Genomic DNA, 20,355 nt, shown 5'->3' with positions numbered 1-20,355 from the left:
GTGACGGGCTCAGCTGATTTACAGGAAAGACCAGAACTCTTTCTGCAACCACTTGTTTATGCCAGTCACACACTTTTGTGTGGGCACACACACACACACACACACACACACACACACACACACACACACAACACACACATGCTTGGATGGCTGCGACTGTAACCGCAGTGAGACAGGCAGAAGGTAGAACCAGCCACACTGCTGCCGCCGCTGCTGCTGCAACATCTGCTGCAGCTGCTCAACATGTGACACGGCTGCACATATGGCACGAGGTGAACACCAAACTCTCTGCATTGTGAGCAGAACTGTGGTGACTTCCAGAAAGTCTCTCTGAGCTCTGAGAGCAGAACTGGGTCATTGACCGAAGCTCATTGTTTGCATTGTATCTCCCCGGAGACGTCCAGTCAAACAATGGTCACTGATTGGCTGGGTGTGGCTACAGGTGAGTCACCACAATATCAGCTAGATAGATAGATACTTTAATGATCCCGATTTGAAGTAAGCCTTCCACACACACACACACACACACACACACACACACACACACACACACACACACACACACACACACACACACACATATATATAGTATATATATGAAAGACGTGGAAGAGGGCGTTTTCTGGGAAAACAGGTGGCCTGGCTCAACCTGTCTTCTACTGCAGGCGCTGCGAGAACGGAGCCTGTTCTTCTGGCCAGTCACGCGTCCCCACAATCACGTGACTTCCAAGAAAACCCTGCTCTGCAATGCTTATAAGTGACCATGAGAGGGCAGCAGGCAGCATCGCTCACGCTGAACGACGCTGCATTTCTGAAGAACAGCGGTAACACTCGTGGGAATTTCACTTTGCGAGTGACCAGCAACACACACACACACACACACACACACACACACACACACACACACACACACACACACACACACACCTAAATGTAAATATTAAATCCACACCCAACGTTTTACATTTCACTGCACATCCTATGAGCATGTGACAAATAAAGTTCTTCAATCTTGAAACATGTAAGTGTAAACAAGCACCGGTTTTCACATTAGAGAAGAATAAACCATTATTAGGCTTGTGTGGGAAGATTGCAAAATAAACATGACTTCATGCTGTTGTGGCCACGAGATGATTAACGCGTGGCCATGATATAGTAATGCGTGGCCACACTTTTTTCCAGTTTACCAGGGGGGCTCCGTAGAATTGACATCTCACTCACATAAAGTGGCAGTGCATTTTAGATTTAAATGAACATTGATCCACATTTTTCTGATTGCACACTTGAAACCTTGAAATGGACCCACCTGACTCTGCTGGTCTTTACATAAAGAAACTTCATGAATGAAAACATCATATGTTTGGCAGCATTTTGCAGGTTGTGGCGTGCTGTTAATGCATTAGCAATAACCACCTTCTGACTTTGCAGGAAACTGATGGTTCATCACTGCTCAGGTCTGTAAAACGCAGCCAGGTGGTTGCTTATCACCGTATTGCTGTCGAACCCTCCAATGTCAATGATTGACCTTGCATTTTATGGCATGTGACTCAAACGGATGGACTCTCTGTGAACGCAGCAAAAGACCAGAGATCTATTTTACACAGCAGGTTTAGTGAAAACTTTGTGATTTTTGTGAACCCTGAGATGAGGGAAACTCTGAGTTTTCCGTTTCACAAAAGGGGCTAGTAAGCCAGCAAGCGAAATAGAGGTTTAAGGGGGTCTCATATTTACTCACTGAAATATCTTTACGATCACCCTCTCTAATATTATTATTATTATTATTATTTTAAATATGTGTCTTTGAAGCCCGGTATTTAGCTCTTTATTGAAATTTCTCTTCTAAAACACTGAAAAAATGGATGAGATACAGCTTTTTTATGAATTAATTACTACCATGTAATTTCCTGAAGTTCGGTGGGCTGGATTAAAAAGCTAAGCAAAAGCATATGGCCCCTGGGCTGTAGTTTGCCCATGCTTTGTCTAGCCTGTTTCACAAAGGGAGGTAGCTTAAATTCTCAGTCAGTTACAGCAGTAACAGACTCCATGAAACTCACCTCAAAACCAGCTTTTTCCTTAATGAACCTCCAGTTTCTTGCTGCCTCTGCCCTCTTTCACCCACACACACTGTTTAATTTTCTCATTCAGTCATAAAAAAATGACAAACAAATTTTCCTTCGTCTTGTCTGGTCATATTGACAAAAAAGAGATGGCTCTGAATGTCCTAATGATGGCTGACAGATTTATTATCACAGGTAGAGCCTGTGACTCGAGAGTGTGAATCACAGAGGTGGGTTGAGGACGGGTTTCATTATGTTACTGTTATTCATGGCCATGACTGGACTGAGGGAGCGACAGGGGGTGAAAGGGAAGATAGAAAGGGGAACTTACAGTAACGTTGCATGGGAGGAGAGAGTGATAGGAGTGAAGTGAGAGGGACAGACAGAGCAACTGGCAAAAACAAAAACAAAAAAAAACAATACTGTGGCATTGACAAAATCAGACATTTGAACAGCAGCACATGATTACCAAAGGCAATAATAAATAAAAAAGAGGAAGAGTGACAAATAAATACAAATAAACCAAAAATCCAAAAATAACAAAATATAAAATTGTGTGTAAGGGTGTCTATGCATTTGTCTATGCACGTGTTTCTGTGTGTGTGAGTGAGTGTCTATGTGTGTGTGAGTGAGTGTCTATGTGTGTGTGAGTTAGTGTGTCTATGTGAGAGTGTGGCTAAGTGTGTGTATGTGTGCGTGTGTGGCTATGTGTGTGTATGTGCATGTGTCTCAGCGTGTATAAGTGTATATATAGGTGTGTGTGTTTGTGTGTGCGTGCGTGTGCGTGCGCGTTACTGGAAGCTGTGATCTGCTGGTTGGTGTGGTTACACCGCACCACGCCAGCCAAGCAAGGGTCCAGGGCGCGTGAGGGGGTGGGAAATGTGTTGGGGGAGGTTACGTATTTGTCAGGAGATGCTGGTCTGCGGTCCACTGGGTGATCACAGAGCAGCTCTCGGTGCGGCAATAACTTCCTGTTTACTGCAGGTGTTACGTCCTGTTTACTGTGGGACTCCAGCAGATTCTTCAGTCTTATCAGATGCAGCCAGTCTCTGCTGCAGCGTCACTCTGACTCAGCCTCTGTCGCCATCTAGTGCTCCGTACGAGCAGCAAGGGTCTCCTAAATGCTGGCCAATACTGACACCTGGTGACGGTTTTTATTATTAAGTCCTTTTTGCAGCCGCAGCTCCTCTAACAGGTGTGAACACATTTTCAAAGTGACCGAGCTGGTTTTTTTTTTATGGATGAAATCAGTCACGTTAACTGTTTGTTCAGTAGGTTACAAACCATGACGTCATAGACAGGCAAAAAACAAATACAAGTCATTAATGTCACACACTATGGAAAAAAAAAGATAGGACGTACTCCATACTATGGCAGGGTGCGAGAACTTAGTCTATTCTGGCCACTCACGCTTCTCCACAGTCACACGTGACTTCCAAGAATTCCTTGCAATTCTGATAAGTGACCAGGAGAGGACAGCACGACGCTGCATTTCTGAAGAACAACGCTGACACTGGATGTATTATAAGAACTGGATACCGGACTGGCACTATGGCAGCACCCCCCACCCCCAGTGGCCACTCGACGTACTGCAACAAAAAAACAAACAAAAACCAACCGAACAAAAAAATCCGATGGGCTCTTTCTCAGCTCGTTCTGATTGGCAAATGATCATGTAAGTACTTTCTGATCACTTTCGGCTTTATTGTGGCGGATCACATTCCCCAAGCGAGGTCTATAATGAGTAGAAACATTTCGGACTCTGTTGTTGCTGAATTTAAAGAGAGGCTTCCTGATCTGCTTGATGCTCTTGTACCTCTGGACATGCTTCCGGCCTCTCCCCCTACCCACTTGACTGATGTTGATCTTGACTCCTTGTCAGATCGTTTTTCTGGTATTCTGAAATCAACATTGGATGATCTTGCCCCTTATAACGTAAGAATGAAAAGGCAGGATCGATCAGCCCCTTGGTTTACCTCCTCTACTCGCAAATTAAAACCAAATTTGCGAAGGCTTGAGAGAACTTGGCGTTCGTCAAAAACAACTTCATCCTTCAAGACTTGGCAGGAATGTTGTAGGTCCTATAAAAAGGCCCTGCGTATCAGTAGAACTTCCTACTATTCTGCTCTTATCGATTCCAACAAGAACCCAAAGTTTTTATTTAGTACAGTAGCGAAGCTGACGAGGAGCCATCATTGTGTTGAGCCATGCGTCCCAATTGGTCTGTCAAGCAACAATTTCTTGAATTTTTTCCAGCAAAAAGTAGAAGTAGAGTCTTCTTTGTCTTCTTTGTCTTCCACTGGTCACATGGCAGATCTTTCTTAACATGGCAACCCCAGTGTGTATTTCAGGAGTTTTCGGCAAGTTGGTGAACTTGATTCTCTTGTCTCCTCTGCAAAGTCGACCACTAGTCTGTTGGACCCAATTCCAACCAGGCTTCTCAAGGAGGTTTCCCCATTGCTTCATTGTGTCATTCTTAGAATAATCAATCATTCTCTATCAACAGTTTCTGTCCCTCATGCTTTCAAAGTGGCTGTAATCAAGCCTCTGATAAAAAAAAAACAATTTGGACTCAAGTGTGCTTTCAAATTATAGGCCGATCTCGAACCTTCCGTTTCTCTCTAAGATCTTAGAAAAAGTTGTCGCCAGGCAGCTTGTGGACTTCTTGAACGACAACAATCTACTTGAGGCTTTTCAGTCAGGCTTCAGACTTGGTCACAGCACTGAAACTGCACTGCTTAAGGTGAGTAATGATCTCTTGTGTGCATCTGACAGAGGTCTTCTCTCTGTTCTGGTCCTCCTAGATCTCAGTGCAGCATTTGATACAGTCGACCACATCATTCTTCTTAGGAGATTAGAAGATGCTATTGGAAACAAGGATTGCGCCTTGGACTGGTTTGGATCTTACTTTTCTGACCGTTTTCAGTTTGTTCATGTTCATAATCATTCATCAGAACGTAGGAGGGTTAGTCATGGTGTCCCGCAAGGATCTGTACTTGGGCCACTCCTCTTCAACATCTACATGTCACCTCTTGGTGACATCATCAGAAAGCATAACATCAGTTTCCATTCTTACGCAGATGACACACAGTTGTACTTTTCTTTTAAGGCAAACGAGGCTCATCAGTTGGCTAAATTGGAATCTTGTCTTAGTGACGTCAAAACTTGGATGACACAGAATTTCCTGTTGCTTAATACCGATAAAAATGAGGTCATTATTGGACGATTTGGATCGCGAGAGAGTAGGGACAGAGCCTTTCATGGACAAGGTGGTCTATTTGGTACTACACCCAGTTCTACTGTGAGGAACCTTGGAGTCAGTCCTCAATCAATGTTTGACTCTATCTACTCTGTCCAAACTAGCTCTCATTATGCTTTGTACAGTATGCTCGATATGCATGATACTGCCGCAGTCTCTGTGTCCCCGGCAGGTGATGACCACTGCGCCAGGAGCTGGATTGTGCTGTCCTGGGGGTCTTGGTGTCATCGCTTCGTCCCACCACCACGCCTAGGACCTGGACTTGTCCTATCGGCAGATTGTTCATCGAGCGAGGCTCTTGCCTCCCAAAGCATGGACAATTACAGCCCACGTGGACAGCAGCCTTGAATTATTTCCTAATCTTTGTGTCTATATCTGTTTTGTGAATGGCTGGTTGGTGTATCTGTTTTTCACTCTGTCCTGTCTGTCACCCTGGCTCACTCTGCTCCTTTCTCTCTTTCTCTGTCTCTCCTCTATTATTGTATTTCATCCCAACTACTCATAGGCAGATGATGGCCCTCTGGAGTCTGGTTCTGCCCTAGGTTTCTTCCCACAGGAGAGTTTTTCCCAGCCACTGTCGCATCTTGCTTGCTCCGGGGGCCCGGTTGGTTCTCTCTGATTGTAAAAAGCGCTTTGAGACGCCATTGGTTGTGATTTAGCGCTGTACAAATAAAGTTTTATTATTTATTAAGTGACAGAGGCACGATGGAAAGTGACGCGCGCGCGCGCGCACACACACACACACACACACACACACACACACACACACACACACACTGTACAAATGCTCTCTACAATGAAGCACTTTAAATTAACCTTTATTTACAAAATGTTTAAAGCAAAACAATTGCTAAACACAAAAAATCACAAGATCCTATAATCTGGTTTCCTTCTGGTCCTTTTTAGAAAGAGTCTCATCTTCAGCGTCTTGTTCTTTATTTCTTCTTCGGCTGTTTAAAAAAAAATAAAAAAATAAAAAAATAAAAACTCTCATTGTTCAAAAAAAAAAAAAGATTGTGTTTCGGCGGACAATTAACACTGAACAAAATGCTGTTGAGACTCAAACGTAGTCAAACTTGTGGTGATGGTCGCCCTCTAGTGGCCACCTGCATTAGAGACGCGCACGCACGATGAACTCGGTCAACTTACCTGCAAATCTGCTGCATTTGGTCCATTGTCTCTGGCAGAGGTTTCCTGAAGGTCTCGGGCAGAAGGAGACACAGGATGGAACCACAAATAGCCAAACTGCCCATCAGTATGTATGGCAGCGCTTTGTTGTATCGGCCTACAAGAAGAAGAAGCACAACACATAGACGCTAAGGAGACAGCAGGAGGGGAGGAGAAGGTGTAGGCGGGGTTTCCTGACCGACCGGCGGGTTACCGACCCAGATAAATGATGAACGGGGAGCTGATGGTTCCGACCCGAGCAGCCATGGAGCAGCAGCCCATGCCCATGTTCCTGATGACGGTGGGGAAGAGCTCCGAGGACACGGCGTAGACGATACAGAAGGACGCCGTCACGCCGAACTTCCCCAACATCTCCAACAGCACGGCCACTATGGGAAGGTCTGCGGGCCGCAGAGTCACCCGTGAAAAAGGGAGGCAAAGAAAACAAGTGGCCGGAGTTTTGCTAAACGTCCCCTGTGAGAAAAATAGCTCTATGACGCCATTGCCTCATTTGCATAATGGGTCATCTTTGTAATGGACACTGTAGGGCTGAATGAGAGGAATAATGTGGAGGGAGAGACAAATAAATAGAGCTGAATATGTTTAGAATGAGACACTCTGGCAGAGTGACGATTATTTATTTATTTTTTTTATTTTTATTTATTTTTAACCTTTATGATCCACTAGGATACGACAGCAACTAATGACCAGGTCAATGCACCACATGAGAACCCAGAACTACAGTAGATGAAAGCAAATTGAAACATAAAATCTGTCTACAGGCACAAGTTTTGTTGTTGTTTTTTCTCGGCTTTGCAACTTTCAGATTAATTCACAACAACAGCACGTTTGGTGAGCAGGTCAAAAGAACGATACATGGTGTCACATCCAAGTCACCAAAAGTCTTCCAGAGCAACAGAAAAAGTAGCTTGATTTATTACCAGTTGCTTTTTTATTCATTTATTTTATTTATTATTCATTTATTTTATTTATTATCTGGAAAAAAAAAAGTGGCTAAGAAGTCAATAAGTATAGCCGCAAAGTGGCTGAGATGAGCAGACACTGACTGGTCGTCTTCTGAGGCGGTGTGGTGGGCACTTACCAAAGGGGATGAGGTGGACGCAGAGGATGAGGACGCCACCCACGAAGAGCGTGGAGGACTGGCAGAAGTGCCTGGAGCAGTGCTGCAGCAGCAGCAAAGCAATGATGTAGGCGGGGACCTCGATGGCAGCCGACAGGAAGGTGTTGAGGTAGGGGTCGCCGTGCAGGTTGGAGGTGTTGAGGATCAGGGCGTAGTAGCTGATGGTAATGACGAACCTGCAGGGTTTAGGAGCCCAGGGTTAGTGACCTGGGGCACTCCAGCTGGAGGTTGGCGGGGGAGACGAGCAACGACGCACCAGAGGAGCGAGCAGAGCAGGGTCACGCTGAAGGTGTTGCAGCTCCGCAGGATGACCAGGAAGGTGTGTTTCTTCTCTTTCTGGGACAGAGCTTCATCCACCTGGAGTTACAACCACAGCAATGCCTCATTCATCCAGGAAGTGTCAGACACAAAGGGGGTGGAAGGGTGGAGCCTATCACAGCTATATCAAGGAGACTACACCCCTCTTTGAATGAGAAACAAACACCTGACCACACCTACAGACCAGTTAGAGCAGCCAGTCAGCCCGCTGTGCCAGTTTTCTCCAGGTACTGGACTGTGGGCGGAGCCTAGGAGTACCTGGAGAGAATCGGCAGAGATCCTGCGAGAACACGTGGAACTCAGGGAACAGGGAATAGGACCCACGACCTCCTGGATGGCTGGGGACCCACCTCTGCCTCGCTGAAGATGGGCTGTGGAGGTTGGACCCGGTTCTCCTTGGCAGCGGCCTTCAGGACGGCCTCAGCCTCCTGCACTCGGCCCTGGGACAGCAGCCAGCGTGGAGACTCTGGCAGCAGCCTGCATGCATGGCAACACACCTTCATCATCATCATCATCATCATCATCATCATCATCATCGTCATCATCATCATCATCATCGTCATCATCATCATCATCACCATCATCATCATCACCATCATCATCATCATCATCATCAGGTTCAGGGTATAATGTTCAGAGATTTTGAGAAGGAACAGTGACATCAAGTCGTTGCATTTAGATTGCCAGTGAAATACGGTAGCCTGCAAACACACGCCTGGATACCTCGTCCACCTTCTACGTTAGCTGATTTCATTATGTGAGCATTCACCCAAAAATATTAAATGCGCTCTCAGGAAGCCTCAGGATTGGCCACGCCGGGCTTCCTTAGAAATATTGCAACTAAATAAGAAATGTTTTCTGGGTAGGAAAACCAAATTAATTTTATTGTACTGGGATTATGCACTTTTATTTTGGTATTTTTGGCAGCATGTTAAACTTTAACTAGTATAAAAATCATAATTATGACCAAATTGTACATACTGGGCTTTTAAAGCCAACCAGCCACACCAGTACTAGTTTACCAGTGGAGCCAGCTGGTTACAGCTTCCTATTGGTTCCACCCTGGGGTTACGGTTTGGCTAACAAACTTCCAGATTTTTCTGACACTGAGTGTAGTTCCTTGGTCCACTTTTCTCCTCAGTCATAATGAGTATTCCACAATACTGTTGTATTGTATGATACACAAGTCTGTCTCCAACCTTGACAGCCAAACTGACACAGCAATTAAAAATCTGCTTCAAGATTGTGTGCCATCCTCTCCAGACAATATATAAGAAACAGTGAAAAAAAACATGCTATGGTTGGTTAATAACATAGTCTCTAAAAGTAGTCACGTCTTATACAAAGAATATGAACTGTCAATACCAAAGTGCAAATTCAAAGTTGCCCAGTTTAATGAGATCAAACTTAAACACTTCAACACACACATTTTTGTGCATCAATCAATCCACTAGCTAAATGCCAAATCAATTTTTAGATCAAGGAGGAGGTGAAGGGATTTTTGTGTTTTCTATGTGTTTCTATGTTGTTTTTTGTGGTGTGTGATGTAATGCACAACATTGTACACTATGGACAATTGATGTTGCATGTTTGTGTTAAGTCTCAGTGAGCAACTGAAGAGACGCAAAACAAATTTCAGACCTGTCTGACAAATTGAGTATTACCAATCAATCAATCAACCAACCAACCAATCAATCAATCAATCAATCAATCAATCAATCACTTACCACCACAGAGGGATGTATATCAACCCTGAGGCAGCCATGGGGATCAGCAGCAGCCGCCACCCCCGCAGGAAGTAGCCCACGGCTGGCATCGCCATGTACCCCACGGCCGAGCTCATGAAGACCCCCAGGCTCACGAAGACCACCCTGGCTTTGGGACTCAGGGTCTCTGTGCCTGGAAGAGTTCAGCTGCTGGTTAGTGGGGCCTCTTCCAGAGGGTTCCAGAGGAAGAAGGAGTAAAAGAAGGACCAGAAAGCCCTGAAGCACCCACCCAGGATGAAAGCAATGATGTAGTTGGAGAATCCACCGGCTCCTGTCAGGAAGTAGGTAAAGGTGAAGATCTCCCAGTTGGGGGAGAAGATCTGAGCTGTGAGGGCCACAGTCTGCAGGACCATCATAAGGAAGAGTGCCGGTCTCCTGCCGTACCTGGCTCAACAAATCAATCAATCAATCAATCAATCAATCAATCAATCAATCAATCAATCAATCAATCAATCAATCAATCAGTTTTTATTTGTACAGTTAAATAACTCCCAAAGGCGTCTCGAAGCTCTTTGCATGATCAGCTGAAAACCAACTAAACCCTCAAAACCAACAGGGGGTTGCAGTGGCCAGGAAAAACTGCCCTGTAGGAAGAAATCTGGAGCAGATCCAGACTCCAGAGGGCGCTCATCTGCAGTGTTGTGCCCAAATGCGTTCAATGAACGATATGAACGTTCATGAATTTGTTCATATTTTGTGTGAACGTGAACGGACCGTTCTTTACTTGCGTTTGAACGCGTTCTTGTTGAACAGGCTCACTGTGGCGATTGTGAGCGGTGTTCTAAACTACATTTAGACCTACGTTTAAAACCACCCAATCTGGCAACCACCAGCTGCCTGTCTGTCACTCCAACAAATATGACACTATCAGTTGTCACAACAACATCCTAGTACACATGGACGAGGAAGGCAGCACTAGTAGCTTAGAACACTCAGATCCGTATGAACATTTGAAAGAATTTTATGGAAAAGTCAGCATCGACCCAGACGGTAAAGCAACTGACTTGAAAAAGACAAATGTTTAAAAGTTTTGCATTTTGACCATTGTACTTTGAGGTACAACCTTAGTTTCCTACCACAGCTTAGTTCGTACCTCAGATTGTGCTGTGTGTTATGTTGGCAAATGTTCTGTACTTTGTTGTTAACAGTATAGCCTACTGCAATTTAGAACTGTCGCCTTTATATTTGTATGCCTGGGCTGGTTTATTCTTCCAGTATTTGTTTAGGTTCCTTTTTTAGTATAAATGGAATTTGATGTGAATTGTTTCCAGGTAGGTTTAGAAAAGCATAGAAATGAAAAACATTTGCTCCCTGAGGTGCTACAGTCCTGTTTTAGTATTGATAACAAAGAGTCTAAAGACCAGTCAATCAGCAAGTTTTTTCCTAATGTTTATGAAAATACACGCAACTGCATACGAGAAAGCATTCGGGAAATGCCGGTATTCTGAGGGCTGTCCTCTCGATTATTACTGCTATTGTAAACCTGGTTAGATTAGGATTGAAAAATGGATATGATGATTAGTTTCAGTGTTAGGACGGATAATATAATGTCTGTCTGTGGTTCTATATGGACTCTGTCAATAATCTTGACAAATTATAGCTTGCAGCAAAGTATTGGAGTAAAAAATAACTGAATTAGTTCATTTTTGGGAACCATGAACTTTAGTTCAAAATGTGGAATGATGAACTGAACCAGTTCATTTTAAAATGAACTTTGAACTAGTTCAGGTAGAAAGTGAACTTTCCTAACACTGAGTGTCAGACAGGCTAGAGTGAGTTGCAGAGTGAACAACCAAATACACACAAAGCTCTCATAATATAGATATAGATGTACATAAATGAATAATTCAAATATGCATAACACAAAGGCTTCTAAAATGTGACAGAAGGGCCAGAGCAGGAGTTGGATGGAGCAGGTGGACGGAGTGTTTTAGTGACCCACCTCATAGGAGAAAGAAATATATAATGGGATATGTAGAAAACATGTTTTAGTGTCAACTGAAAATGAACAAAAGCAAAATTCCAACAAAACATGTATCTTTGAAGCCCCATGGTATTAAGCTCTTCATTGAAATTACTCTTAAAACACTGGGAAAAAAAAATGGATGACATACAGCTATTTTATAACTTACTATTAATATAATGTCTTTAAATTCGGCAGGCCAGATTAAAAATTTTGAACAGGCCGCATAGAGCCTCTGGCCATAGTTTGCCTATGCTTGATTTACAAAGTATTAATCTGATTTGAAGAGGAAGAATTTGGTCAGAAGGGGGCAGTACCAGGTATTGTCATCTGATCGGACTTGGCCCTCTCCTGCTGGATGCCTGCCAGTGTGTGTGCGTGCGTGCGTGTGTGTGTGTGTGTGTGTGTGTGTGTCTGTGTGTGTGCACAGACCTGTCAGACATTTGACCAGAGAGGAACGCTCCAACCAGGACGCCAGCATAATGAATGGAGGACGTCAGTGGCATCTTGTAGGCTTCGTTGCACACCAAGTCCCACTGCGACACACAAACACAACACAACAACAACAAAGGATCACGTGCTGTCCACACGCCGCTGTCATGTTGTGAAGTGGCAGCGAGGCAGCAGGAAGTGCTGGGGGTTGGTTGGATCCAGGAGGACTTCCCAGTCCGAAGATGTTTCACACTGCTGTTGCTGCTGAAGAACTGAAGAACTGAAGAACTGAGGAACATAAGAACTGAAGAACTGTTGAACTGACCTCTGTGACGATGGTGGACTGGTAGATGTCCCTGCTGTAGATCCAGCCGTCCAGGCAGCCCTCCAGTGGAATGCTGCTCACGTTGACGTCAACGTGTGGCAGCAGGCCACTCTGGGAGAAGTTCCTGACCAGTGTCAGGTTAAGTCTGGAGCAGGAGCTGGGCCCAGTGGCGCTGTCGGCTGTCTCCTCCAGCGGGATGGTCACGTTCCTCCAGGCCTCACTGAGTCCGTAGCTCTCTGGAATGTTGCACTGGTGAGGTGGTGTGGCCCCCACAAAGACGATGTAGATGCCGATGAAGCCGTTGGGCAGGATGCTGATAGCCAGTGAGACGAAGATCCTGAGCTGGAACCTCCCCCAGTGGCCCAGGAAGGAGGTGATGGTGTCGTAGTCTCGGGTCTCCAGGTGGCCCATCGTCGTTTTTCTCTGCAAAGCTGCTTCTGCATGTGAGGAGCTGCACTCGCTGTCTTTATACAGCAGCCTACCGACCTTTCCAGAAGAGGGTGGTTAAACAGTAACTTCAAGTTTTGAAATGCATCACCAATGGCTCGTAAAAAAAAAAAAAAAAAAAAAAAAAAGGGGAGGTCAACTTCTCTGTCACTTTCGAGGAATGAGACGAGTGGCGGAAGGTTCAGTGTGGTTCAGGTTCCTCCTCTGGGCCTCCGGCAGCAAAGAGCAGATCCAGGCCACGTCTTTGAGGTCTCGCCTGAGCAGGTGGACCAGCAGCGGATAAATCGTCGGAACGTTGTAGGGATCAAACGTCAAAACACTATCACTGCAGATTTATTATGTCATGACAGCAGCAGAGGGCAATTGAATGAGTGTCTGCTGCGATAAGCCACGAGTATCACTGAGCAGGCTCAGTACAACCCTATCTTATTATCACTCACTTCCATTCTTTTCTTTTCCCATAACTGTACGTGAGGGTGTTTGCTCCCATCAGCATAAATTATATTGGTACAGACATGTAATGTAACTAAGTCTGTATTGGTGTGTGTATGTATATGTACTAGTGTATGTATATGTATATGTATATGTATATGTGTGTGTGTATAATACACATATAATTATTACCATTACACTTTATGTATAGGTCAATTACATATGTTTTGTTGATACTAAGTCAGAAAAACATCTGTGAGACTATGACTATTTTTCCTTCTTTTTTTAAGTAACTGATACTCAGGATCAGACATGAGTGTCTGGAGAAGATCATTATTGTTCATTACTGAAGGGGTTGTACTCACTCCTTTTTCCCAAAAAATCTCTATGTCTCATTTTGAATTTTTTAATTTAATTTATTTTTTTTTACCTTTATATTTAAAATAAATGCCTCAATCAAAATCCAGACTTTACTCCCCATAATGAATTATTTATATCCGAGATGTTGAAGGTGTCCTTCCATTTCAAAGACAGGAGAAGAAGAATAAACAAACAACTAAGTTGGGTAGCTTATCTTTTAATATATATATAAGAGTTACATGAGACAGGACATTTTTGGCAGCATTGTTAAAAAACAAACAAACAAACAAACAAAAAACCCCTCCATGAATTAGTTTCTGTCAATTGAGTATAAAAATAGTTTTTGAAAAATTTACACTTCGTTTGAATTAAAGAATGAAAGAAGAAGTGACAAACCCACAAAATAAAATAAAACTAGGGGTTGAGACTTTGTGCGTCTGCTTTTTCTAGTCCCATGGAGGCGCTGCTGCGGCTTATTCTGTTCTCAATATTCTTCTTGTCCTCCTTCTTTGGCCCACCGCAGCCCCTGCAGATGGTGTGGCAGAGCAAAAAGGGAAAACACACACACACACACACACACACACACACACACACACACACACACACACACACAAATGAACACAGCCACAAATACTTCATTGCTGTACTTAAGTAGATTTACTTTACTTGAATATTTCGTTTTCTGACGACTTTTTATTTTTACTCCCTACATTTGTACACAAATATCTGTACGTTGCACTCCTTTCAATGGAAAAAAACATGGTTGTTACTTTTGTGTTAAATAGAGTTTAAAAGATACAAATTCTTTTAAAACAAATTAACTTATCGCAGTTGTTGTTGCTTCAAGTGGAGCTTTTTGAACTTTTCTGTTGTGTTGTTCAATACAAAATTGGATTATATTTTGGAATTCGATTTAGAGTTAGATTATGTTCGAGTACCTTGGCTTATGAATTGTAATTGTATCTATTGTTCCATTAATTGCAAAAAAAAAAAAACTTTTAGAATAACATTGGTCATTGATATTAAAAGTGTCCACAAATATGTATCAACCAATGTTTAGTTTCATTAATGGCCCAAAAAAATTTTTTTTTTCCTTTTAATGTCAGTACATTTCAGAACCTGAACTTTCTCACTTTTTACTTGAGTAAAGGAGTTTGAGTACTTTTATCAGAGTATTTTTTGCAGGGGTATCTGTACTTTTACTTAAGTACAGAGTGTGAATACTTTTGACACCTCTGCATACAACACAGCAACAAAGCACACAGGGGAAAACGCAAAAGTCAAAATGCTTCTCTACCTCTGGCACTCCTGCATCTGCTCCACAGTCTCTGGAAGGTCTTTGTTGAGGGTCTCTGGGAGAAAGAGGTTGACCACGGAGGAGGCCACAGTCAGGCTCCCCATGAGGACGTAGGGCAGGACCTTATTGTAGGTACCTATGGAGGAGGGGGGCGGGGGGATTAGTGGGCGTGGCTGCTGTATCTTGGAAGCACTGCCCCCTGACCATCCATACCTAGGTAGATGACATAGGGAGCCGTGATGCTGCCGATGCGGGCGGCCGACGAGCACATCCCCATGCCCACGTTCCTCAGTACAGTGGGGTAGATCTCAGCAGTGTAGATGTACACGATGCCGAAGGCCATGGTGAAGCCAAACTTGCCGGTCATCTCCAGAGCCAGAGCCACAGAGTGGAGAGCTGCAGGTGGAGCAGGAGAGGAGCCAGAGGTAGAATTACAGGAGATATCTTCCACAGCTGCAGAGCTTCAGCTTCAGCAGAGAGATGGTTCTTCTGGACCTTCAGAGCCCCTGCTGAGAACTTCTGCTGAAAGCTTCAGAGCCCCTGCTGAGAACTTCAGAGTCCCTGTTTGGGACCTTCTACTGAGACCTTCACAGTCTCTGCTGCCATGCTTCAGTGTGTGTGTGTGTGTGTGTGTGTGTGTGTGTGTGTGTGTGTGTGTCCAATGGCTCTCCATGTGAAGGGTGGGGCTAGCAGAAGCTTCGCTGGCAGAAGCTGCACTAGTCAGTGAAGGTGGACCAGCTGCTAGGCTTTGAACCTGCAGCCGCCCCAGAACAGGACTCACAGTCTGGAATGAACTGAATGAGCAGCAGGACTCCTCCCCCGATGACCAGGAAGGCCGACAGAAGGGGTCTCCTAGGACATTTTTTCAGCAGCCAGATGGAGACGATGTAGGCGGGAACCTCGGCGGCGGCCGACAGGAAGCAGTTCATAAAGGGATTCCCACTCAAGTTGGAGGTGTTGAGCGACAATCCAAAATAGCCGATGTTTATGGCCATCCTGTAAAAAACAAACAAACAGAACAGCAGCAGCAGCAGGATTCATGTTAGCATACGGAAAGAGATTAAAAGATGATATTGATGGTGATGATATTAATGTTGATAATGACAATGATGATGGTGATGATGGTGAATATTGGTAATGATGATGACAATGGTGATGGAGATGATGTTGGTGATAATGATGATGATTATGGTGAAGATAATGGTGACGATGGTGATAATGGACCATTATCACCATCGTACTGGATGGTGGTGATGACGATGATGTTGATTTCCTCACCACAGAATGAGACACATGAACGTGATGCATCTGATGTTCTGGGACTTTATCACATCCAGCATGGTGTATCTTCTGTTTGGAAGCATTGTCTGCAGCCCGAACACACCAGTTCAAGTCACACACCTTATCATTGACAGACCAAGTTCCCATGTAAAATCCGCCCCCTCTCACCTCAGTCTTCTTGAAAATGACGGCTGGAGCCTGAACCTTGTTCCTCTTGGCAGCGTCTCTCAGGATGGCCTCCGCCTCCTCCAGCCTGCCTTGGGTGATCAGCCAGCGTGGGGACTCGGGGATAAACCTGCAGGAGGGTCAGTTGTCAAAGGTCATCGTCTGGGGGGCAGCGGTCAGGTGGAGCTTTGTCGGCGAGGAGACCGACCACCATAGAGGGAAGTTGACCACCGAGGTCATGGATAGGACAGCCAGCAGTGTCCTCCACTCCCTGATGCTGTAGGCGATCCATGGCAGCATCATGTAGCCAATGCAGTAGAAGAGGAAGGCGCCCAGCGTGGCGAAGATCACTCTCATGGTCTTGCTCAACACCTCTGTTCCTGTGCAGTGAACCCAAAAAAACGACTGACGACCAGAAGATGAGCAGCAGACTGATCGAGTTGAGTTCCGTCAGTTTGCAGTTCCTTACCAAGCACAAAGGCTGAGATGTAGAGGGAAATCTGGGAGGCTCCAATGAAGAGGAACATGATGCAGAACATCCTCCATGACGTGGAGAAGGACTGGAGCAGCACCGCCGCGCTCTGGGCTGCCAGAGACATGAAGACCACCTTCTTGCGGCCATACCTGAGATGAGAAGATCAAACGTGGCAGGAAGGAGGCAGAACTGTGTGTGCTGATTGATTTCCCTGGACAGGAGCAGCAGCCTCCAACACACACACAAACACACACACACACACACACACACACACACACACACACACACACACACATAGAACACCTCTCCAGCCAATCAATTTGCGTGTTGAAGACCATGTGACACTGATCAAAAAGAGTTTTTGCAGCTGCTGAGGAGCCTATAACCACCACCACCACCACTGCTGGATCCTGAGCCTCCAGCAGGGAGAACATCAGCTCCACCTCTAGCTGGGTTTTACACGGGGCCAAGTATTATTCCAGTTAGAATTGTTTTATACTATGTCCAAACCAGATAAAAGCAGAATTTAAAATGCTCAAAGATGTTTAACGTTTTTGCCCTCAGATGATCTCAAAACTCAAACTAGTGGACAACTTAGTCCAGGACTAAACCAGTAAAACTGGGGACATGAAACTTTCACTGGGAACCATTTTGGACCAGTAAGGGAAAAAAAACAAACATCTGTACACACAGTCCGACAACAGATGGCGATGTTACAACCCTCCCAGTTTCTCTTGTCTTATCTGATCTGTTCTGCGGTGGAGAAGAACCAGGTACCTGTCGGACAGTTGGCCAGACACCAGGGAGCCCAGCAGGTAGCCCACGAAGAGAGCCGAGGAGGCGAAGGGGACCTTCCACTGGTCCTGACACACCAGGTCCCACTGCAAAGAGCCGACCGGGGGAGAGGAGGAGAGGAGTGGGAGGAGGGGCGGGGGTGTCACTTTGAAGAAGAATGAGCCGTCAGAGCAAGCAGGCCTTCTCTGCTGGCCGAAACATTAGAACTTAGAAAAGTACATTACCCCGTAAATACGATAAAGTAATTCTCCATAGTCTGTTCTTTTCAGATCGTATAATATCCACAGAAGTGATGCGGTGGTGAAGTAGTTAGTGCTACTGCTTCATAGCAAGAAGGTCGGAAGTTCGATATTTGGGCCTGGGACCTTTCTATGTGAGTTTGCATGTTCTCCCTGTGTCGGTGTGGGTTCCCTCCGGGTGCTCCGGCTTCCATACTCCAAAGGCATGCATGTGAGGTGAATTGGGAACTAAATTGTCCGTAGATGTGTATGCGAGAGCGAATGGTTGTTTGTCTCAATGTGGCCCTGCGATGAACGGGAAACTTGTCCAAGGTGTACTTTGGGGATAGGCTCCAGCAGACCCCCATGAACCTGAGCTCAGGAATAAGCATGTATTGAAAATAGATGGATGGATAATATCCACTAGGTTGCGCTGCTCCCATTGCCCCCATTTGTATTTTTCATAGCCTAAACATTGGCATATAGACTGTAGTCTATGCCTATCTATATATAAGATTTGGGGAGCCATATATATATTTCAGGCTTTTCAGAGAGGAAAGTTTCACTCAGAAGCCGGAAACACTTGGACAGACAGAAGCTGCGCCTGGTTTTGGCTGGCGGTGTTTGCGTCTGTCAAACTGCGTGCGGACACGAGCGCAAACTCTTCCTGGATCTGCCGCTGTTTGAATGAAGCATATTTGCATAGAAGGGGGTGTCCTTTTGCGCGTAATGACTCATTGAAATACATTCAAATGAGTCTGGAGCAGCCCTGCCTCGGCGCATTTTCTGCCGATTTTCACGTTTGCGTCCCCTCTATTTACACAGATTTTCTGGCGCAAAACCTGGGCAATCGCTTTGTAGATCTGGCCCTAAGTGTTGCTCTACCAGGTCCCTGATATGAAGGTGATGTAATGGGTTCATGTTATTCTGTTTGGATTCTTGAGCCATTGATATTGTTTTAAATTTCCCACTGATGGATAAATAAAGGAATGTCTTGTCTTATCTTTCATTTTTCATTCATTTTCCATACCCGCTTAGTCCCGAGCTCAGGGTCACGGGGGTCTGCTGGAGCCTATCCCAGCTGTCATAGGGCGAAGGCAGGGGACACCCTGGACAAGTCGCCAGTTCATCGCAGTTCATTGTCTTATCTTATCTTATCTTATTGAGGGTAACATGAGGTGTATCAATTTAGGGTGGACTAAATATGACGTCACTGATGGCCTATATGTGAAATGCACGGCCTGCCACTGTGGAGAAGGTGCCATGCCTGGTGGAGGGCAAGTTTGCTGTGGGTTCCGGGATGACGATGACGACCACTGACCTCAGTGACGATGTTGGACTGGTAGACGTCCCTGCTGAAGCTCCAGCCGTCGAGGCACTCCTCCTGCTCCAGGCTGCTGAGGTTGACATCTCTGCCGGGGAGCAAACCCCCGTCGGACAGGTTTTTTACCACCTCCAGCCGGTACCGGCTGCACTGGCTCCGCACCTGAGCACCGCCGCTGTCCTCGCCCACCACAGGGATGATGGCCTCCGCCCAGGCTGTGCTCAGGTTGAGGTCTGGTACCAGGCAGTGGTGCTGCGGCGCCGCCCCCACAAAGACAATGTAGAGGCCATTGAAGCCGGTGGGGATGAAGACAGTGTTGAGGAGGAAGAATGTGCTCCAGAAGTAGGGACCTGTCTGGCCAAGGAAGGCTGTGTCCTCGTCGTAGTCTCCCATGGTTCTCCAGAGAGCTTTCCGAGAGGTTCCTGAGGAAGAGCGGCGGTGAGGGGCTCCGTGTGGCTGCTGCTGTTGCTGCTGCTGCTGCTGCTGCTGCTGTCAGACTGAGGTGGCCCCTCTCAGGGGGAAACCTGCAGTGCAGCCTCTTAAAGAGATGAGCGCGCTTGGCTGCATGTCTGCGCTCACAGCTCTCACACTGTCGCACGCTGAGTCCCTGGACTCTCATACACCGTCCACCAAGACTTGCTAGTAGTGGTGGTGCTGGTGGGGCTGGTGGTCCTCACGGTGTCCTCCAAAATTCATTCCACACTTTTTAAAGGCTTCAAAGACCTTCACGTGCCTGCGCTCAAAAATGTGGCTAAGCACTTTGACTCCTATTGGTCTATTTTTTAAAGCTGGGGGGGATTGTGGGGTGTGGGTGGTTGTGGGGGAGGGGATGATTCAAATAAAGAGTTCAGTTCAAAAAAAAAAATGTTTGCTGTCAACTTTTGAAGAGTTTGTTAATGATCATGAGAAAACAGTGCTGAGCCAGCTGACTGAAACCTGCTGATGGTTTATCCTGCAGCCTGCAGCAACTTCACCCCTTTACTTACAGTCAAATAATAATAATGATCATAAAAAATCAATGGAAGAAACTTTGGAGAAACTTTGGTAAAATGAAATGAAATCTCTCAATGGAAAAAACTGTGAAGAATCTTCGTTGCTTCTTTTTTTGCAGAAGGTGTTTCTGAAACGGACCT

The 20,355-nt window shown here is 45.4% G+C and overlaps 2 protein-coding genes and 1 long non-coding RNA gene across 3 annotated transcripts; all 3 read right to left on the bottom strand.

The window, feature by feature from the left end:
* Positions 1–5,686: 5,686 nt before the first annotated feature.
* LOC142885533 (uncharacterized) lies at positions 5,687–5,941 on the bottom strand. Its single transcript, XR_012926302.1, has 2 exons — positions 5,816–5,941; positions 5,687–5,761 (listed from the first exon to the last, which is right to left on the bottom strand). It is a non-coding gene; the product is annotated as an uncharacterized LOC142885533 (long non-coding RNA).
* Positions 5,942–6,118: 177 nt separating this feature from the next.
* LOC142885528 (organic cation/carnitine transporter 2-like) lies at positions 6,119–12,864 on the bottom strand. Its single transcript, XM_076022087.1, has 10 exons — positions 12,429–12,864; positions 12,104–12,207; positions 9,938–10,092; positions 9,670–9,841; positions 8,293–8,419; positions 7,881–7,981; positions 7,586–7,800; positions 6,702–6,884; positions 6,466–6,601; positions 6,119–6,266 (listed from the first exon to the last, which is right to left on the bottom strand). The coding sequence occupies exons 1-10, from the start codon at positions 12,837–12,839 to the stop codon at positions 6,191–6,193; spliced, it is 1,680 nt and encodes a 559-aa protein (XP_075878202.1). The 5' UTR covers positions 12,840–12,864; the 3' UTR covers positions 6,119–6,190.
* Positions 12,865–13,868: 1,004 nt separating this feature from the next.
* On the bottom strand, positions 13,869–19,982 carry LOC142885527 (solute carrier family 22 member 4-like). The gene is made up of 10 exons (XM_076022086.1): positions 19,220–19,982; positions 17,663–17,766; positions 16,880–17,034; positions 16,619–16,790; positions 16,414–16,540; positions 16,243–16,331; positions 15,746–15,960; positions 15,178–15,360; positions 14,965–15,100; positions 13,869–14,193 (listed from the first exon to the last, which is right to left on the bottom strand). Exons 1-10 carry the CDS (start codon positions 19,613–19,615, stop codon positions 14,082–14,084), a joined length of 1,689 nt encoding a protein of 562 aa, XP_075878201.1. The 5' UTR covers positions 19,616–19,982; the 3' UTR covers positions 13,869–14,081.
* Positions 19,983–20,355: the final 373 nt, after the last annotated feature.

Source organism: Nelusetta ayraudi, unplaced genomic scaffold (assembly GCF_046127955.1).
Source record: "Nelusetta ayraudi isolate G7.1 ecotype Tasmania unplaced genomic scaffold, CSIRO-AGI_Nayr_v1 ptg000011l, whole genome shotgun sequence".
Classification (NCBI taxonomy): domain Eukaryota; kingdom Metazoa; phylum Chordata; class Actinopteri; order Tetraodontiformes; family Monacanthidae; genus Nelusetta; species Nelusetta ayraudi.
The sequence above is the reverse complement of the archived record's forward strand: the minus strand, read 5'-3'. Positions and strand labels throughout refer to the sequence as shown.